The following is an 18,870-nucleotide window of genomic DNA, read 5'->3' as shown; positions in this document are numbered from 1 at the left end:
AATCTTAAAGCACCAAATCATTATGTGCTATTAATTTTAACAAAGTCTTTCAAAATATAAAGTAAGGACTAATGCTTGTTTTTTTATGTGCCAATATTTTATTTTATTTCACAATTTTAATAAAATATTTTATTATCCAGAATATGGATAATAAAATGAACATATTATTGCAACTTTAAGTTAAGAAGAAAAAAACATAAAGGAAAAAAAAATCTTCCCTTGTCTGATGTCCAAAAAAGCAAAAAGGGAAACAATCTTGTAGTTTGTCTTAGGCAGATCAAAGGAAGCTTCATATCAAAAGCTTTTCTGGTTCTAAGATGTGCCTCCAAATTATTGGTGACAAAAATAAATTTGGAGCCATATAATTATAATGTTCTTTTGGTTTTATAATGTTCTTTTGGTTGAGGCAAAGAAGCAACTAAATCTCACAATCTCATTTTTTAAACTTCCTCTACATGTAATTCTCCACATAGAGGCATCCATGGAAAAACTGTGTGTACTGACAGAATCTCTTCTAGGGATGGCAAGCTACACTGCTTGCTGCTGAATGTTGGAAGAGGCTGTGATAAGCATAGGAAATCAAAGTAATGAGCTGATTTGTTTTAATCCATTTTGGGGCTAATCTAAATTACACAAGTAATTTACAGGGAATTATTTTAGAATTCTGTTAATAACCCAAAGCTACAATTCTATACCTTCATGTACCCAACTATAAGCCTTTATGACTTCAGTGATCTTACATTAGAGAAGACTTGTGTAGGAGTGCAATATACATTTGTGATGTCACTGAATTACTGGAAATTATCTAATCAATGTCAAGGGTAACTGACATATTTTCTTAGCTATTGTCAATGGTTTTCAAGTATCTTTGTTGAAATCATGCCTGCTGTGTGTAACTTCATACATAATGTGATAATAGAATATGTAATTATTAGCTTGGTTCCAAAATGTTATACATATAATCTTATCTAAACGCATACAGTATATACATGTAAGTTTCCATGTATTGTAACAGAAGTTGAAGAACGGGGCTAGTACGTGGATTTAATACTTGGGTGTCATGTAACATAATATTTAGTAATTGTTAGTAACTAGATCTCTCCCTTCATACTGAGCCAACTCTCACTAAATTGTTTTGTGTGAGCAGGGGTGAGGGCTTGCTTTTTATCCTTTCTGGAACATCATTAGAACTGTCCTGGAAGAAAACTTTTCTTGTACAAATTGTCCTAAGTATTCGTTTGTATTCTCGACGGAAGTTCTGATTTAGAAGTCCATAAATGATAGCATTAAGGCAGCTATTGAAGTATGCCATGTAGTAACTGGAAACAAACAGCCACTCTGGAATCTTGGTAATTATCATTTCCGGACTGACAGCCACTGCAAGGCCAATGAAATTCAATGGAGCCCAGCAGACCGCAAACAGTACAAAGACTACAAACATGGTGATAAAGTTCCGGAAATCATGTGGCTTTAGTTTAGGTTTGTAGTCAGGTTTAACTCTTCTCCGTACCTGGATAACGAGGATCCATATTCTCAGGTAACAAAATGTCACTATGGTTATTGGAAGAATGAAATGAAAAAAGACCACTGCTACGGTGTATGTGGAGCTCACTGACTGAGAGAAAGTACATGAATAAATCCTAGCATCATACTGAAGGGATCCAACAAAAAAGTTTGGCACAATGGCAACAAAAGTCAAAACCCAGATTAGAATGACATAGCAGACAGAATTCTTTTCACTGTACAACTTGTTATACTTGAGGCTGTGGCAGATGTAACAATATCGATTTATAGCAATGCCTGTAATGTTGAAAATAGATCCAATCACACTCAGGCCCATAAGAAATCCACTGAGTTGGCAGTGTATATATCCTAGATTCCAGCCATTATGAAAGAGAGATGTCAAGATCAGAGGATATGGGTAGATAGCTACGATCAGATCGGCGATAGCTAAGTTGATCACAAAAACATTTCCTGAAAGATAAACATAATATATTAGTAAATAACTTATAGCATTTTTTAAACACAAAGTTACATATAAGCTGAATTGAAGATCAAAGAGTGATTTTATGTGCATTCATTTCTTCCATGAGAAATTTATTCTGAATTCAACCATCAGAGTCATAATTTTGATCATAATAAAATGTTTGATACAGGAAAACACAGAAACACAGACACAGACACACAGACACACACACACAGAACTGGTAGTAACTCTAGGTGATTAATGAAAGTAAGACACTATTGGTTAATTATTTGAGGGTAGTATAAAGACTATGTAAGATTGTTATTATTGCTTAAAAACATAGTTTTCTGTAGATACATGCATTATGTTTCATTCAGTAGAAAGTTTTGGAAAAATATTCCCAACCTGCCCATATATATATGCATACACTAAAAATGACTCAACTTTTTCAAAATAAATAAACTAAGTTTATGAAAAACCATCAAGTCGGATAACAGCATAACAATATTTTGATGCTGAAATGTCTACAATCACACAGAAAGTATTTGTGGGAGATGCAAGACAAAACTATTTTTTTTTAAAAAATGTATAGAAAAGTCTTTAGTTTCTTTAAAAAGGAAACTATATTGGGATACATTACAAAATATAGTTCTTGAAAATTCACTAAATGAAGATAAACATAAAGGCAAATTAAAGTTAATTAGCATACATTAGAGAAAGTTGAATATGTTTATATAGTGAAAACTGTAAATGAAATTAAATTTTTAACCGAATGGATAAAAATTCACTCCTGCTAAAATGGGCAGGAAATGGGATAAAATTTATACTATTTAACTACTTGGTCACATGTATTGAAAGCTATTTGATCTATCTTAATATGAAAAGAAAATAATATCGGTAGGCATTCAGGATTACAAAACTATTACCATAGTCTGATTCTGCTTTAATAATCCTAGACCTAGTTCAATTTGGATGAACAGACCTCCAGTCTTTAGGGAAAATAATGGTTGAAGGAAAATAAAAATATTCTCAGGAATATTTATTTATTTATTTATTTATTTATTTATTTATTTATTTATTTATTTATTTATTTATTTATTTATTTATTTATTTATTTATTTATTTATTTATTTGATTTTTATACCGCCCTTCTCCCGAAGGACTCAGGGCGGTGTACAGGCAAAAATAAAACAGATAATACAATATACAAATTTAAAATGCAATTAAAAAACTTATTTTAAAATTAGCCTGAGAAGTAAAAATATACAATAAACTAAAAACCCCATTTAAAATTAATTAATAAGAATTTAAAATTAATAAAATTCAATTTAAGCCAGCCCTGCGCGAATAAAAAGATGTGTCTTCAGTTCGCGACGGAATGTCCGAAGGTCAGGTATTTGGCGTAAACCCGGGGGAAGCTCGTTCCAGAGTGTGGGAGCCCCCACAGAGAAGGACCTTCCCCTGGGGGCCGCCAGCCGACATTGCTTGGCGGACGGCACCCTGAGAAGTCCCTCTCTGTGAGAGCGTACGGGTCGGTGGGAAGCATGTGGTAACAGCAGGCGGTCCCGTAAGTACCCAGGCCCTAAGCCATGGAGCGCTTTAAAGGTAGTAACCAAAACCTTAAAGTGCACTCGAAAAGCCACAGGTAGCCAGTGCAGTCTGCACAGGAGCGGTGTTATATGGGAGCTACGTGTAGCTCCCTCTATCACCCGCGCAGCTGCATTCTGGACTAACTGAAGCCTCCGAGTGCACCTCAAGGGGAGCCCCATGTAGAGAGCATTACAATAATCCAAGCGAGAGGTAACGAGCGCATGAGTGACTGTGCACAAGGCATCCCGATCAAGGAAGGGGCGCAACTGCCGAACCAGGCGAACCTGGTGGAAGGCCCTCCTTGAGACGGCCGTCAAATGATCTTCAAACGACAGCCATTCATCCAGGAGGACACCTAAGTTGCGCACCCTATCCTTTGGGGCCAATAACTCGCCTCCAACAGTCAGCTGCGGCTGCAGCTGACTGAATCGGGGTGCCGGCATCCACAGCCACTCCGTCTTGGAGGGATTAAGCTTGAGCCTGTTTCTCCCCATCCAGACCCGTACGGCTTCCACACACCGGGACAGCACTTCAACAGCTTCATTGGGGTGGCCTGGGGTGGAGAAGTACAGCTGGGTGTCATCAGCGTACAGCTGGTATCTCACCCCAAAGCCACTGATGATCTCACCCAACGGCTTCATATAGATGTTGAACAGAAGGGGCGAGAGGATCGACCCCTGCGGCACCCCACAAGTGAGGTCCCTCGCGGTCGACCTCTGCCCCCCTGTCAACACCGTCTGCGACCGGTCAGAGAGATAGGAAGAGAACCACCGATACACGGTGCCTCCCACTCCCAATCCCCCCAACCGGCGCAGCAAGATACCATGGTCGATGGTATCAAAAGCCGCTGAGAGGTCTAATAGGACAAGGGCAGAGGAATAACCCCTGTCCCTGTCCCTCCAGAGATCATCCACCAATGCGACCAAAGCTGTCTCCGTGCTGTACCCGGGTCGGAAGCCGGACTGGAACGGGTCTAGATAGACAGCTTCATCCAGGTATTGGGGTAGCTGTCGCGCCACAGCACTCTCTACAACCTTCGCAACAAAGCGAAGGTTGGAGACTGGACGATAATTACCCAAAATAGCTGGGTCCAGGGAGGGCTTCTTGAGGAGGGGTCTCACCACCGCCTCTTTCAAGGCAGCAGGGAAAACCCCTTCCAACAAAGAAGCGTTGATAATCCCCCGGAGCCAACCTCGTGTCACCTCCTGAGTGGCCAGTACTAACCAGTACCAACACGGGTCCAGTAAACATGTAGTGGCGTGAAGCCTCCCCAACAACCTGTCCACGTCTTCGGGAGCCACAGGGTCAAACTCATCCCAAACAGACTCAACAAGACGTGTCTCCTCTCCCTCGCTTGGATCATCCCAATTTCGGTCCAGACCATCCCGGAGCTGAGCGATTTTATCGTATAGATAACCACTAAACTCCTCGGCACGTCCCTGCAACGGGTCATCCCGCACCTCCTGATGAAGGAGGGAGCGGGTCACCCGAAACAGGGCGGCCGGGCGGTTATCTGCCGACGCAATGAGGGTGGAGGCGTATGAGCGCCTCGCCTCCCTCATTGCCACTAGGTAGGTCCTAGAATAGGACCTAGCTAGTGTCCGATCAGCTTCGGAACGACTGGACCTCCAGGTGCTCTCTAGACGTCTTCTCCGGCGTTTCATCTCCCTCAGCCCCTCGGAGAACCAAGGGGCCAGACGAGATCTGCGCCGGGTCAGAGGTCGCAAAGGCAAGACACGGTCCAAGGCCCCAGCCGCGGCCCGCTCCCAGGCCGCAACTAGGAATATTACATTCTTTTCACAATTCTTACATCTCTCTCAAATGTTAAATGCCTGCCTTTATAATCCAGATTCTATATATAAACCTACATTAAGTATATGTATAAAAATTCCTGTGCATATTAAATGGTAATTCATTAAGGCCAATTTGGAATTACTTCTAGTAGTGCAGGTGGCTATATAAAAGGATGTGAATGGCTTTAAACTCAAAGTGTTCATTTCAGCAGAAAGCATGTGTACTTCAACATATCTGTCCATCTAAAAATAGGCCATATATTTTACATTATTAGTAATTTTCACATAGATCTATTTTAGTATCTTAGCTAAGAGAATTCTGGTAGCAGCTGTCACGTTTGTGGATTGCCTTAGCCAAATGACTCTATTTAGGAGATATAAGCAAATGTTGTTAATTAAACAACTGATCCAGATAGGCATTTAAGAACCAGGAACCCTACAAATGTGCTTTGTAAAGAATCCCATTCCCAAAGGGTTGCTGTCCTCCTTAGTGCTTGGATGTAGCTGAAACTCTGATAAAACCATCAGTTGATGGTTTTGTATGTAATCTAAGGTATTAAGATTTGTGATTGTGTTAATCAGTGATTGTGATTTTGAAGTGATTGCATTATAGTGATTCGTGATTTAAGTTACAGTCAGAACAATCTTGGAACTATTAATAAGATATCTGTGTTACTGCAAATAAACCAGATCATAGAAACTAAACTACTGTATTAGAGCTGTGTACAACCATAATCAAGTTGCAATGGCTATTAAACCGCATTAAAGGGTTGTTTTAAATAATATTTCCATTGTGTTCATGGTTACTATTTCCTTAGTCCACAAATGGAGTTTCGAGCAGAAATTTTGCAGCTTTCAAAAAGTTTGAAGAAATATGTCCAGCATGTAAGAAAATCAGTTTCACAAAATATTACACAAAATCTTGGCTATGTTGTACAAAATGAACTGGCTCACTCTGAATTAAACTCATATTGATAAATTCCTGAATCCTCTTTGCAAAGGTATTTCTTTGAAACAGTCCACATTTTAGTTTAATTTAGTTTAATTCATGCTTGTCTTTGTTAATTCTACAAAGTGGATGCCAATGTGCCTTCAGTGACCTGTTGGACAAGGATTCATTCTCAAACTACCTTTCCTAAGAAACTGCAAAACTTTACATTTGGACACTTGAAGGGATAAGAATCTTATGGTTCTATCAAAGTTCTTATCTTAATATAAGCATATTATATAAAATAACAACAACAACAACAACAACAGAGTTGGAAGGGACCTTGGAAGCCTTCTAGTCCAACCCCCTGCCCAAGCAGGAAACCCTACACCATCTCAGACAGATGGTTATCCAACATTTTCTTAAAAATTTCCACAATATAAGTTACATTATATTTATCAGTCTGCAAGAAGAATATTGAAAAAAATGAGGTAATTACCAGTTAACTGCTAAGTTATTTCAGGTGCAGGAAAGGTATACTTTATCTGAGTTTAATGATAGCACACAAAACCCATTTATGCTAGAAGTACAAAAGATTTGTTTAGATTGTTTAGATTGTACACAAATTAAATGGCTCTGTACCAGTGTTAAATCAAGGCTTCCGGTTTGAATTGTATTTTAAACTGTGTAATGTTAATAGATATAATGACTATGGATGCACATGTTTAGTACATTATTGTATATATTAAAACAAATGCTTTTAAAATTTCTATAGTTCAATACAAATTCTGTTCTATTAGAGAAATTAATCTTCAATCGCTCTGAAAATCTGCTCTGAAATTTCTAGTACTTTCTCTGACATTAATTCAATGAATTATTTTTTCAGAAGTATTCTTACTGCTTCATTAAATTTTAATTTATATTTGTTACATATTTTTAGAGTCTTAAAGAGCTTTGAGTCATATATTAACATTTTTTGCTAGTGATTCTACAGCTTTTTTTCCAAGCAATAAATTACATATAATATTTACTACTTGCCAAGGCATACTCATTTAAGTGAGAACTAATTCCTGGCACACTCATTCTCGTTTCTCAAATGAAGTCAAATCTAAAGTATACTAATATACCTTTATTAATTTCAAAAAACAGTGGGTACGTAGATTTCAGGTTTGTCAACAGCTAGCTAGCTAGATAAAAGATGATTGATAGATGATAGATGGAGCCTTCAAGTCAGTGTTGACTTCTGGTGATTAACTAGATTAGTCCCCAAGTTTTCTTGGCAAGATTTTCAGAAATGGTTTGCCATTGCTTTCTTCCAAGGGCTGAGAGAAAGTGACTGGTCCAAGAACACCCAGCTGACTTCATGTCTTAAGGCAGAACTAGAACTCACAGATTCCTGATTTTTAGCTTGATACCTTAATGGACTTTGTAGAAAGTATTAGTTAAAATCAATTTAGAAATGCCTTAAATATTTCATTTGCAAACACACACACACACACACACACACACACACACACACACACACACACTTACTTACTTCCTGGGAACAAACATCACATTTGTTATAAGTAACATTTATTTTCTAATAGAAAATAAATAAGTAACATTTATTTTCTAATAGATATACATGCTAAAAAGTTGTCATTTTAAAATGAAACCTAAATATGATCGGAATGCAATTATTTGCACAAATCAATTCAAACCACCAATAGATTACTACAACCACATGGAATCACTGTAGCTCATAAGTCAACTAAGGCTGTCCAAAACATCCTAAGTAAATCAAAAGACCAGCAGCCACAGAAGGAAAACATCAATAACCTATGCCACGCATGCCAGATGTGGCATGCATAGCTCTGTCTATGGGCATCAATGCAGTCGCCCCATCCAATCCAAGCTCCAATTGCATTTCTCCATTGTGTTTCACTCAATCAATTCCAATGTCTCACGAAAGAAAAAGATCTTGCGAAGTTGGAATTGATTGAGTGAACTTTTTCATTCACACGCTTCACAATGGGGGGGACAGAGTTCTGACTTCTTCCTGAAGCCCATTACGATGTGGAGCCACAATGTGAATTTACGTTGTCTTGGGTCAGCAAAAAAAAAAAGCAGTTTCTTTTACTGCAGAACTGCCTGTGTTGGGTGCCCTGCCTCCCCACCAGCCGGATGAGCGAGGGCATGCTGCTCCAGGGCTCGTCAGCCTTCAGACATCATATGCACCACCCTGCAACAGTTCAGGGGTTCTCCCCCTGCCCCCATGAAGGAGAGAGAGAGAAACAGAGGGAGGCAGAGCTAGAGCTAGAGAAAGAGTTAGGGAAAGAGAGATGGGGGGAGGGAAAGTGAAATGATATTACAAGAGTTTTTCTTTTTTATTGTTGCTAAGTGTAATGTTTCAAAAGCAGAAAAAGTTGCCCCAAAGGAGTCTTTGAGGGCTGAATGCCGAGAGGCACGGATTTCCTCTGCCTTCTGCGTTTCCACCCCATGCCGAAGCAAACCCAGGGGTTGTGGTCTCCCTGCTAAGTGGCCCCGCCAAGCCCGCTTGCAAACTCCGCCAAACATGACTCCAAATGTTCAGCCCACCCATCCTTCCCAGCCAGAAGGGGGAGGGAAAGAGAGAGGGGGAGTGTTCTGTTTGGCAGAACAAGGCAGAAGAAAGGAGGCCAGCAGAAGAACAGTTAAAATCTTTTATTAAGCTAATTTGACTCACTCTGTTTGCTGATGGTGCAGTTGGAGAGGCTAGGCTAGAGCGAGTGCCATCTGAGGCACTGACAGCTCTTTATACTCAGCTGTCAGTGCATAGACCAATCAGCAGGTCCTGATTTCCCACCAGTGTCTTGCTGCCAATTGTGTAAGGGACATCCATAGCAACACCCCTTTCTTCCCAGATGGTGCAGGCGTAGTCGTACGTGGGACACCTCCTTTCTGACCTGCGCACTTCTCTAGAAGGGGTTGGACTTTCCTTGTGGGCTTCTGGAACTACTGGAGACTGCACAGCAATGTCAGGTCCAGGATTGTCGGATTGTGTTGGCCCTGGGATGCAAGGTAGGTTGCTGGGCTGCCCGCTGCCGGATGGGGGGGTTGTGTTTGCTCCGTTGTCTGCTTCTGCATTTAATATGGTTTTGGTCATTCTTGGTTTGGACAGTGATTGGTCAGGCAACTCTGAGGAAACCACTCTGTGGCGACGCAACTGATCTACATGTCTTCTCCATGTATGGTCATCCCCCAGCAGGACTTTGTACGATCATGGTCCTGTTACTTCAATTACTTGGCCAGCAGCCAGCGCAGCTCCCCACTGTAATTTTGGGCATATACGCGATCTCTTTCTTGGAAATAAGGGACCCCTCCCACAGAGTCTGGGGGTTTCTCTGGAAAATAGTTTGGGTGTAATCGATCCAAATCTATTCGCAGCCGGTGACCCATTAGCAACTCGACCGGGCTACGGTTCGTCATTGGGCAGGGTGTCACATACTGTGTTAGCAGGTAGGTGGCCAGCTTGGTTTGCCAGTCCCCAGGCCTGAGCTTTGTAAGAGCTTCGTTCACAGATCTCACAGTTCTTTCAGCCAGGCCATACTGGCCGGATGAAACGGGGCCACTGTAATATGCTTAATGCCATGTTTGGCTAGAAATGTTTGAAGGGATGTCGCTGTTAGCTGGAGCCCATTATCTGTTACTATGATGTCCAGCAGACCATGGGTCACGAACAACTTTCGCCAAGCCCTGATGACAGCCTCGGCTGTCCACCTCCACCCACTTTGAATACACGTCCACTACCACCATGAAGGTGTGTCCTTGAAACACAAAGTATTCGGGACCAGTGGGCCGTTGGAACTTCCTATTCCCTGATCGGTGCAGCTGGAGAGACTGAGCTGGCTAGCTGGCATGGTTGGCATTCCTGGCCGCAATTTCCTTATCTAACTTGGGCCACCAGAGGTAACTTTGGCCCAAAGCCTTCATCCGGGTGATGCCCGGGTGACCATTATGCAATGTTTCCATCCGGGTGATGCCCGGGTGACCATTATGCAATGGTAGCCCACAATAGGCAACCCCTTAATGTGGACAGTTCCTGCCATCTAATCTTGTAAGGCTGGAATTCGGCAGCTCCCTGGCCAAGAGGCCACCCCCTCCTTACCCAGTCCAGCACCTGGCGTAGGAGTCGGTCTTTAGTGGTATACCTGGCGACGTCCAAAATGGACACCGGATTTTGTTGGTCGTCAATCTGCAAAATGGATGATACTGGGGCGGGGTCCACCACAGGTGCAGGCAATGGGCATCTGCTGAGGCCATCTGCATTCCCCAAGTCTTTTCCTGGGCGATGAAGTAATCTATAGCTGTAAGTTGCTAGGAAGACACCCCATTTTGTCATTCTTGGCGATAGAATTGGTGGAGTCTGGCAGTCGCTAGCCAGGATCCCTAGGAGAGGCTTATGATCCGTAGCAAGATCAAAATTGCGGCTGTACAAATAGTCATGAAATTGTTTGACACCGGCCACCAAGGCCAGTGCTTTCTTGTCTATATGTCCATAATTACATTCTGCAGCTGACAGAGTCTGTGAAAAGTAAGCAATTGGGGCCTCAGTGCTGTTTGGCAAACGGTGACTTAAAACTGCCCCCACTCCATAAGGAGAAGTGTCACAGGCAAGAGTTAACGGCAGGTCATTGTCATATTGAACCAACACACTATCCGACGTGAGCAAGGCCTTGACACCATGGAATGTGGCAGCTTCCTTTCGACCCCAGGCCCACAGTTTCTGGTTATCCAGGAGACAGTGCAGGGGCTCAGCGGCAGTAACCTTGCAACATGCAAAAACATGTTATAAAAGTTCAAAAGCCCCAGAAAAGCCTATAATTCAGGCTTGCCAGTAGGTGTTAGGGCATTTCTGATAGCCTGGACTTTTGAAGGTGCAGGATGGAGGCTGGCAGCATCAGCGAGGTAAACTAAGAACTCCACTTGAGGCACCCCCAAGTTGCACTTGTCCATTTTAAGTTTAAGGCCATTGCTCCTGAAATGTTTCAGCAACTCGTGAACGCGGTCAGCAAGTTCAGTCTTGTCCGATGCAGAGATGAAGATGTCATCAAAGTAGGGAATTACTCCAGGCACATCCAAAAGCAGTCTCTCCATCAGGCATTGAAAAATTCCAGGAGTGATACATACACCAAACTGCAGTCATCTACAACAGAAAGCACCTCTGTGCTTGACAATGGTCTGACCTTCGGCCATCGCATCGTCCACCTCCAACTGCTGATATGCCTGTGCCATATCTAATTTAGCAAATATTGAGCCACATCCCAGAGAGTGCAGCAGGTGTTGAACCACAGGAACAGGATACCGGTTTGATTACAGTGCCTTGTTGATAGTCGCCTTATAATCTGCACATATGCATATGGAGCCATCAGCCTTGAGGGGAATGACAATTGGCATCTCCCACCGGGCATGGTCCACCAGTTCTAGATTACTTTGGGCCAGCAATTTGTTGAGCTCCCTGTCAACCTATGGGCGGAGTGCAAAAAGCCGAATGGGACCAATTTTGGGGTCCAAATTGAATGATATAGGTGATCCTGTATATTTTTCTGGTCCTTCACTGAATACATCGGAGAATTCCTGGACTAATTCTGTGAATACCTCAAGAGAGGTGGTATGAATACCAGTCACAGCCAATCCTAACACATCTAACCACTCCAACCCCATCAACGATAATTATTTTTAGGCGGCCGCTGAACCCCTTGTATTGGACCCTAAGCTTGACACACCCTAATACTGGTATGTGATTGCCTTGGTAATCATGAAGGTGAAAATGACAAGATGTCAAATGTTTCTTAGTCATCGAAGGCACCAGTCATTTAACTGTGCTCCAGGATATAATAGACATGGATGAACCCGTGTCTATCTCCATTTTACAGGGCTTTCCTTCAATTAAAACTGTGACAATTTTTTTTCCCCTCAAGTTCGAACTTGTCTGGTCTATGACTTGCTCAGAGTGGCAGGCACCCCTGTAGTTGTAAAACATTCCTCACTTTTCTTATCCTGTCTGTTTCTGGGTTGGACTTCAGAGCAGGGTTTTGCTGAGTAGCCCGCTGACAGGTTTGCCCTACAGACTCTCACCAGGTGCCCTTTTTTTCCACACCTTCTGCAATCCACGTTTTTAAATCTACATGTGGAGCGATGATGATTTCCCCCGCAACCCAAACAAGGAACTAGTGCCTTCTGTCTCTCATTTTCTTTACCCTTTTGGGTTGTTTTGAGGCGACTAATGTCCTCCTCATCCTCTGACCTCTGATCTATTTCCTCAGTAGATACATAGACATAAATAATATCTACATACTGTGCAAAAGAGACAATGAACAAGGGAACAAAAAGACCATAACAACTCATCAGTAATCAACACCCAGATGAGCATAGATTAATTCCAAGATTAACATAATTCCCACCAACACTGACAGGGAAAGCCACTAGAACAGGGGTGTCAAACTGGTGGCCCACAGGCCGGATGTGTCATGCACAGGCCACCCCCACCACAGGAAAGGAAAAAATATCGTGATATGTCACGTGATGGTAACGTGACATGGCGAGTTTGACACCCATCCATTAGAATATAAACTGAGAGTAACTCCACACTTTAATAGCATTGGGTAATGAAACATCTGCAAGAAAACAGCCAAGCTCAGAGAATACCAAGGACCATTTATTTGTACACATTTTATATTTCTGAACACATAAAATAGAACACTGTTATAAAATCAAAATCCTATGAAAGAAGTTCAGATTTAATATTTGAGGTAATTCAGCTGGGTGGTGAATGATTACCTAAAATCATAACTTATATAACCTTTTGTTTTCATTGTTCCATCTTACAGCCTTCAATTTTATTAAAATCACTATAAAGATTGTCAGGTATGGAAGCATAGAATCCTTGTCATATGAAGGCGCTGTTATTTGAGAAAATCATTTGGTTATTTTAAAATCAATGATATAAGTCACAAGCAACTTATATTGTCTTTTGAAAATGCTCCAGGTGGTCAAGGTCTTTTCTAAAATGTCCAAAAGTGGATACAAATATTAGGTATATAATAGAACATAGAATAGAAATAATACTTGACTTGACTCTATGATTATGCCAATGATTAAGATTGAATTTCATAACAATGTTGTGATATCTAGAACATTTGGCATGTGTTAGTATCCAATATATTTCCTTCTATCATATAGTCATATAATTATACCGCTTCCTAGCTAAAAGTTACAGATTTAGACATTCAGGCTCTGAGCAATCAATATAAATAAAATACTATGAAAAAAATATCCAAATGTAAAAGTTTAATTTTTTTTTAACAAAAGTAACTTTGATGAATTAATTACAGTATTTCTACAGCAGAAAACATTGGCCATGTAAAAGAACCATCTAACTGAAGAATATAACAAACTATTATGAGAATATGTATTAACCAATTTGAATGAGACACTTTCGGATTGAAACAAAAAATTAAAATAATAAACATTATATCATGCTTCCAGTCTCCTTGGTCACAGATTTTGCTCCTGGCATTTAAAGTTACTCTGTTAACATCTTGGTATTTTGCTAAAGGACTTACAAATAATTCACTGTTCTACAAAATAAAGAAGGATTATTGTCTATTGCTCCTGATAACAATGAATAAGCAAAAAATATTTACAAGAAAGATATATGAAGAACTTTAAAAACGGTCTTACTAGAAAGAAGGTGTAGAAATCTGAGTAAGATACTAAATACATGATGTTGTCAAGGTAGCTTCATCTTGAACTGCAGAACTTTTATTCCATTTAGAGTTAATCAGGAAGAAAAAGTGACAAAAAAGAGATCCCTGAACTTTCTTTTTTTACTGTAGTCTGAGAATTCTTGTTTTTTACTGAAAGAATGGACATGGAATCGATGACACAAATGCTGATTCAGTCATGTCTTTCCACCAGCGTTAATGTGAGCTGACCTATCTTTTTCCGTCTTTAAACTTCCAGGTGCACATTAATTGTGCATGTAGTGATTTGGATGCAAAAATTTAGCAGAAAATATCTAGAGAGAAGTTAATTTTTTTTTTTAAATTTGAATTTATATTCCGCTCTTCTCCAAAGACTCAGGGCGGCTTACACTATGTTAAGCAATAGTCTTCATCCATTTGTATATTATATACAAAGTCAACTTTTATTGCCCCCAACAATCTGGGTCCTCATTTTACCTACCTTATAAAGGATGGAAGGCTGAGTCAACCTTGGGCTTGGTGGGACTTGAACTTGCAGTAATTGCAAGCAGCTGTGTTAATAACAGACTTACTTAGTCTGTTGAGCCACCAGAGACCCTTATAATTCTTTGGCATTCAAACAAAAAAGGAAAGTTTTCCAATATTAACATTTTTATTTATTTTAATACATAAATAATGATTTTATTATCTGATAAATATGAAATAAATGAAACAATCTATACCTAGCTTCAGCCTAAAAAGGAAGAAAATAAATCTGGACATGATGATGTTCAACATTATTTATTTTTAACTTTCACTGATTAACATCCTTCTTAACTTCTATTGATTATTAACTGGCCAGTTACACATATTTAAAAGTCCATTGAATCCAGTATGCATTTGCCACAACCTTGAAAACCTACTTGAAAATTTCTGGCTATATGCTGAATACTGAAAATTACTCATTTACTCATCATTTTCTGAGACAGCAGGGAAAAAAATTACATACTCATTGAAGTCAATAATACTAACAACATTTTAGCTAAGCTACAGAAAAGTCACAAAGAAATCCTGTTTCTATTACTAATTCTTAAATCAAGTATATATTGTATAAATGTATATTTTTTTAGGTTTTCTACAATTTCTTAATTAAGCAAACAGAACAAAGAATTTCCAATTTAATTTCAATTACTCAGAACCCAAAGGAAACTTGGTATACTTTAAATACAATATGGTAGGAATGAATCAGACAGTTTAAACCTATTTTATCAAATATGAAGTTTTTAACATATGTGAGGCCGCTGGGGAATGTTATTCCTTATTCATAATCAGTGAAAACCAGTGATGCTCAATTGTATATTGCCAAGTCAAAGAAACAATCCTTATTCTGTTCTGGAGGCAATAATGGATAGATGGCTGCAGTGGTGAAATCTGAACCAGTTTACTAATGGTTCCCTGGCTGCACATGCACAATGCATGCCAAATGCAAGGGGCGTGTTTGCATGTGCAGTGCACACCACACACCAAATGCAAGGTGCACATGCAGTGCGTGCCAAAAGGAGGCATGGGGTAAGTAGAATAGCGTGCGGAAGGGTATGACCAGCTGTGGCACGCAATCTTTTTTTTACTTTTAAAGGCATTCTTTTACAACCTATTTGGTCGAATAGATTGTAAAAAATGCTTTTAAAAGTAAAAAAAAAGGCTCTGATGATTGTGTGGCTCAGCAGTTATCATCAGAGCCTTTTTAAAAATCTTTTAAAAGCATTTTTTACAACCTATTCCTACCATTCGAGCGGGAAAAGCAAGTGAGACAGAAAGAAGCGGCAAGCGGGCAAACGGGTGACTGGGCGATTGGGTGGGCATGGGTGTGGGGACCAGGTATTTTTGCTATTGGGTTCTCTGAACCACCAGCTACCATCACTACTGGATTGGCCGATCCGTTCTGGACCGAGAGCATTTTACTCCTGGATGGATGGATATTAATGAGGAAGTCCCAGGTAAATGTTATTTGATTTAGACATAGTTCTTGTGTTAGATATGGAAGGAGTTCTCCTTCATCCCCATTCAGCTGAGCAGCTTTGCAACTTGATCCAACTTTTGGATCAACAAATGCCAGGAAAGCAATGAAGTTGTGAGTGGTTTGCTACTGTGACATGCTATATGTTGGTCTGCACGTCAAAATACCTTGGAAATTGCAGTTGAATAAGATGTGGAGACAGGATGTGAATGGAACACCAGTGTTCATTCCCTTTCATTAATTATCAATAGGTTTGCAGAACAAATGTATGACATAACTTTGACCAACAAAATCTTATATAATTTGACTCTTCCAAACAGAAACTGTCTGACCCATGTGTGCATAGAAAGAATAGATGCTCAGGACTGGGCCCAGCAATGGCCCTTTTGTGCCCTGACTGTCATTGGCATCATCTGTCCTGTGGAACATTATCCTCCAGGAATTTCCTGTAGTTTCAACCCTGTTAGTCTTTTGTAAAGCAAAGGCAGATAAAATATTTGAAACATATTAACTGTAAACACTGTAAACCATCTTCAGAGAGGCATATGCACTAAATGTAATAGAAATTGATAAAGAAGCAATTAAATCTGATTTTAAATGCCTCTCATCATTTGCAGTTTGATTGTGTCCACAGATATCAACCGTACAATATTAAAAGAATTACACTGTTAAAATGTAGTCTGCAGTATAACCATCAGTATTTCATCTGTTTTGAGATTCCATGCTTTAAATGCAAAACAACTTCATAGGAACTAGTATTTTTCTGTTGTGTCTACAATTAGATGTCATTGAACGATGATCCCATGATGTTTTTCTTGTCTTCATTTCTCCTTTTACAAATGAAGATGCAATTATTAAAGATATTAATATGCTACATTCCAGGAAGGAAGAAAGCTACTCAAGCCAGTTTATAAGTAATATAAATAATGATAAAAATGCACAGTAAAAGGCATGCAATTGATATGCTTTAATTTTGGTTTTCTATATACTAAGAGAATTTTTCATAACCAGTCATTTAATACCAATATTTAATTGCTTCATCACAATTCCACACATTACTATTTTTTACTGACGTAATTCAGAAAATAGGCTAATAAATGTTCATTTGATTAATTGATTCACCATTTCCAAGGCCAATGGAATGTTTAAAGAATATTAGCAGTGTAGTCCTTTAGATATCCAAACAATGAAGCTTTGAAGAATACTTTCCCCTGCCAGAACAATCTATAATCTTCAAAAATCTGTAACCTGAATGAGGCCCAAGCAGTATATAACATTCTTTATTAAATCCCTTTAAGAATCTCCAACATATCAAAAAACAAAAAAAAACCCAAATTTATAAGAAAAATGCTACCTTTTCTAACTCCTTTACTACTCGTCTCTTAAATTTTAAATATAATTCTTATTAAAAAGGAAAGGCCTGAGGCATACAACTAATAATCCACTGACATTTCATAAAGACTCATACTTTGAAGCCACCTGATGGAGAAAAAAATTGAGGAAATTATCTAAGTAACTTAAAGCAGTAATTCTGTAAGTTTTGTTCTTTCTTTCTACTCACACGTTACAATATTTGTATATGAAGCACGCTGCTTTACACTGAAAAGTAATTGCCTTATGAGGGCAGAAATGGAAATGAGTGTTGCGATTTGACTTACTGTCAACTAATCACAGTAAAAGTAAAAGTAATTATTGTAAAAGTACTATAATTCAATTCAAAATTAAAGTAGAATTTTATCTTTTGATTCATTTAATTTTAAGGTGAAGGCATGACAGAATGAAAATAAAATTTAAGGGGCGGACATCCAAATGACCAAAAATGTGTACTATAGAAACATACTCTTTCAATAAAGCTCGGCCTCGCCTCTGTTTCAGGTGTGGCAGATAAATAAAGGCAGGTAATCTTTTTTTTATCTGAAGGCCACACTTTCAAGTTTTATTTGGGATTGGACTTCCATCATGAATATTTTCCTTCAGGGGAAATGTGTCCACAGCGTATAGTTAAAAAAACAGTCTAGCTGGCATTTATGATTAGGCAATGAAAGTTCTGCCTGTTTTTATCTGTGTCATAGGGACATAAACAAGGCAGAGTTTCAATTGCACTGTCAGTTACCAGCTAGCAGTTGATCCTCACATATCATATTTGACAGCCATCTTTGAGCTAGCCATGGACAATGTGGAAATTTTGATTTGAGTTGCAGATGTGACAAAGCAAGCTGAGCTTAAACTTTAGTGAAATGTCAGAAACAGTCCTATTAGTTCCACTTTCATTTCTGGAAGGAATGGCATTTCCCCTGAAGGAAAAGATTCATGATTCGGATTCTTGATACTTCCAAATAAGCAAATGGGGGCCATGCGTAAAGGTTTTTGTACAGCTTGACTGGTGTGCTAGATGTAGCCAAAGCTTACAACGTGACTGTGAAGTGCTGAGCATGGGCTGCTTTTGAAGATTACTTCGAAACTGCAGGCAGTGCTAAGATATCAACCCATTTATTGGTTGGTAATAATCACTATACTCACATAAGACTTGTATTAGAGGATATGCAATAGCTTCCAAGAGATTTCTTTCTGTGAAAAGTTATTAATGGTTTGCCATTTGGGGGGAAATGAAGGAGTTGGAACAGTGCTTTTCTGTAATGTTCTTATGTTTTATGGAATAGTCTTCTTCCAGTTTTAGACACCCTCCTATGGCTTTCCAAAAATTAATTAAAGTTGAATTCCTCATGAAAACTTTGGAGAATGCTGCAGCTTGAGGTCAGCTATGGTTATTATTGGCTGATTACTGTATATTACTGCTCATGCTTTATTTCTTTGTATATTATATTCTTACACATTTTATGCATTTATGAAGTTAACTAGGAATACGTTTT

General features: G+C 39.4%; 1 protein-coding gene across 1 annotated transcript in view; it reads right to left on the bottom strand.

Annotated features, from left to right (window-relative positions):
* Window positions 1-254: 254 nt before the first annotated feature.
* Window positions 255-18,870, bottom strand: part of MTNR1A (melatonin receptor 1A) — a 36,458-nt gene continuing 17,842 nt past the window's right edge. Inside the window, exon 2 of the mRNA XM_058193733.1 lies at window positions 255-1,974. Within this exon, the coding sequence (XP_058049716.1) occupies window positions 1,106-1,974 (869 nt within the window). The 3' untranslated portion in view covers window positions 255-1,105. The remainder of the gene's footprint in view (window positions 1,975-18,870) is intronic.

The sequence above is a fragment of the Ahaetulla prasina genome, chromosome 8 (genome assembly GCF_028640845.1).
Source record: "Ahaetulla prasina isolate Xishuangbanna chromosome 8, ASM2864084v1, whole genome shotgun sequence".
In the NCBI taxonomy this organism is placed as follows: Eukaryota; Metazoa; Chordata; class Lepidosauria; order Squamata; family Colubridae; genus Ahaetulla; species Ahaetulla prasina.
The sequence above is the reverse complement of the archived record's forward strand: the minus strand, read 5'-3'. Positions and strand labels throughout refer to the sequence as shown.